General features: G+C 25.5%; 1 protein-coding gene across 2 annotated transcripts in view; it reads right to left on the bottom strand.

Moving 5' to 3' along the window:
* Positions 1-260: 260 nt before the first annotated feature.
* The window catches only part of LOC107882715, a 15069-nt gene continuing 12052 nt past the window's right edge, over positions 261-3277 (bottom strand). Inside the window, exons 7-8 of one of the 2 annotated variants that reach the window (XM_029488838.1) lie at positions 2857-2901; positions 261-355 (exon numbers count right to left, since the gene is read on the bottom strand). In XM_029488838.1, the coding sequence (XP_029344698.1) occupies positions 291-355; positions 2857-2901 (110 nt within the window). In that variant the 3' untranslated portion in view covers positions 261-290. Of the gene's footprint in view, positions 356-2571; positions 2902-3277 lie in introns of those variants that run through there. The other variant, XM_029488837.1, reaches the window with a different exon arrangement.

The raw sequence follows: 3277 nt of genomic DNA, 5'->3' as shown, positions 1-3277 counted from the left end.
TCTTCCTCAAACTACTATCTTAACTAACCGATCATTCGTCTTATGTGTTTTTCCAATACTCACCCTTCATTCTCACTCTAAAATTAAGCCTCGTTTCTGTAAAGCAAATTATTACTATTATATCCATATTATTAAAGGGTTCATCCCGTATTGTAAAATAAAATAAAAATAAAAATTCGGTATTACATTCAATATTTCGATAAGTGTACATTTTAAAATTTGTATTAACATCATACTTTTTTTTTGTAAGATTATTATATGAAGGTGTCTATTTAATGTATATACATTTCCTATGTAATTATTCTATGTATATAAAATAAAATGTGTACAGTATTAGTGAACTTACGTGATTTAGCTATAAATGTATAAACATTAATATATTGTTAGTATGTTTTGGAATGATTTATAGAAATAGTTCGTTTTGGTATTGACATTATATCATTGTGATACATATACAAGTGATACAACATAATATACAAACAAACTTGGATAGTACCCAATGGAATATCAAAAAATCAGATCGTAACAATACCGAATAAACATAAAAGATGCATAAAAAGTGTCAGGAAATATTAAGATGCAGAAGCTTACTCAGGCAACTTCCTTGTAATAACTAGTTACAAAACTTAAAATTAGACTATTTAAAAGATAGAAAAAGTAATGAGCCTGAAAAAGTGAAAAAATAAAGTGAGGTACGTGAGAAATTTCTATGTGAAACACAAAAATAAGTATTAAATACCAACATTAACGCATATGGAGTTATATAGATGTTGAAAGGATATGGAACAGAATCAAATCAGTGGTTCTTAAGGAAACAATAACTGTTTACGTCTAATAAAGTAAAAAAAAAAGAATGATGGCTTAATGATAGATGTAAGGAAGAGATAGATATAAGAAATTATACACGAAAAAATGCCACTACATAAATCTGTGTGATGTAAACATAAAAGATATAAAAAGTTTTTAAAAGAATCCAGTAAAATATTGAGGAATGAAAAAAGACTAGATAAAAAATGAAAAATAGAAGAAATTGAAGTAAATAAAAGTATCCCACAAGATATAACACTCTTCAGGAACTGTTCGAATATTAAACAGGGGTATAAACCACAAACTGAGATTCCAAGGAATCAACCAGGTGAATAAATGACAAAAGAAAATTAAAAAGTCACATTGAACACTTCATGGGTCTAGAATGAAAAGGTTCTGAATCAAATTTTTTTCAAAAGTCACTTTTTAACAAAAATGTTTTTAGAATGTAAAGGCGCATCTTTTAACTTAACATTTATAATTATGCTAACATTATTAACGATTGTTTTTAAAAGTAAAAGGTTCTAAATCACCAAAAATTAAATTATAAACACAATTTAATAAAATTAAAAACGCTCTGTTAATGGAACCAAATTATCAATAATACGTTAGTATGAAAAGGTTCTAATTAAATAAATCATTACCAAAAGTACCTAATTCTTAGTACATTTTACAGAATTTTACGATTGAGATACAGATTTTGATGTTTCATAATTATTCCGCGATAGACGTAGGAAGGGCTGTATGCGTATCAAAAAGTTGTGATTATACCTATTTATTTAGTCACAGTTGAAATTATGTTATAGTTGATTAAAAATATTTAAGTTGTATGCAAAATGAATGAGAATTGTATATAGCAAAATGTATGCAGTTTGTACTTTGTATGTAAAAAAGTATTATCAATCGGAAAATAAAAGGTGGACAAGTGGATGTCGCTCTGCTGTACAGTAGGTTACTATAGTGGGTCACTGTGGTCACTAATGGATAGTGTTGATTCAATGGTATAATATCATTGTATAAAAAAAACGATTCTGAGTGAAGACGGTCAGTCAGCTTATGATATTACTAAGTACATTTGACGATATTATTGTGAATTAAGTAATTTATACATAATCTATTTACGTGAAACCTTGTTTTAAATTTTCATTCCTTAGCTATAATAGCTGAACATTATATTATACATATTTAACTTTAAAATCACTTTTTAATTTTTAATTTGATCAATGTTGTCAAAAAAGAACTTTAAATGCTTGTAAAAAAAATTGTGCTTATTTATTTTTAATATTTTTCCACTGCTATTGTAACAATATATTGTCAGGAGCCTTGTATTAAATGTTTACACTATTTGGCCCAACACATAAAATTTAATTTACAATATTAAAGAAAAAATAAATAAGAAAATTTAAATTTAAGTGTCCGTAAACAGCTCAAAACAAATAAAAATATTTTATGGTGTATACCAAATATGTTTATAATGTGTCATTTGTTTTAGAGTTACACAAAAAATGTTGTTAAAAACCGATTTTGCGTAGAAATTCTAGTTTTCCTAAATTTTTATTTAATTTTTATATATAAGCTTTATCTCTTTTAAAAACTATTGGGAATTTTAAATTTTGATCTCCAGAATGCACCAACTAGAATCACTTTCCCATTAAACAAGATACTGTTGAAGAAAATCGATGATAGACACAAAAATAAAGAAAAAATTAAAATAAAAAACACACATCACTTTAAAATCAATTCATTCATCGCTTCGCTCAGAATCTAAAAATTAATAAAATATTGAGGGGTTTGGAGTGTTTTGAATACACATATTTTGAAATACTGAGGTTGGCTAAAACATACATACCGTAGTAACTCATATTTAATACATTTTTTTAACAATATTCAAGCAAAAAAAAATATCTTATCTCTTGGTCTCTAATATGTTGGCAGTCAAATTTATCTACATACATCGATACATATAATATGGATAAGTACTATCCATAATGGGTGTAATGTGTACTAATTTAATCAATACGATAACAATAAACAAATTTGGGGTCTTACCACACAACATTGAAATATTACTCCAAAATCCAGACTCCTGGTTCCCTGAAAATGTATAAATTTAAAAATAAGATTTTTGAATGTATAATAATTTTTTATTTACTTATAAGTAATAAGTATTGTAAAATATTAACTAAAAATATTTTCGTGCTTACATGTGTACTTAGAAATTATAAGATAAGGTATCACTTAATTATTGTATAACTGTATAAGATATAAATATAACCATATAAAATAAAATATGACACATATTAAAGATAAAACATCACATTGTAACAATACAATAAAAGAGGTATATTATACCTATGAAGTAAGAATAAATTTTGTTGTCAACATGTTTTGAAACATATAATATGCAAAAAAATCTTAAAAAGTGGAAGTGGTTATCAAAAAGATAGATATATTTATTTCCTCATTCATA

This window comes from Acyrthosiphon pisum, chromosome A1, assembly GCF_005508785.2.
Source record: "Acyrthosiphon pisum isolate AL4f chromosome A1, pea_aphid_22Mar2018_4r6ur, whole genome shotgun sequence".
Classification (NCBI taxonomy): Eukaryota; Metazoa; Arthropoda; class Insecta; order Hemiptera; family Aphididae; genus Acyrthosiphon; species Acyrthosiphon pisum.
The sequence above is the reverse complement of the archived record's forward strand: the minus strand, read 5'-3'. Positions and strand labels throughout refer to the sequence as shown.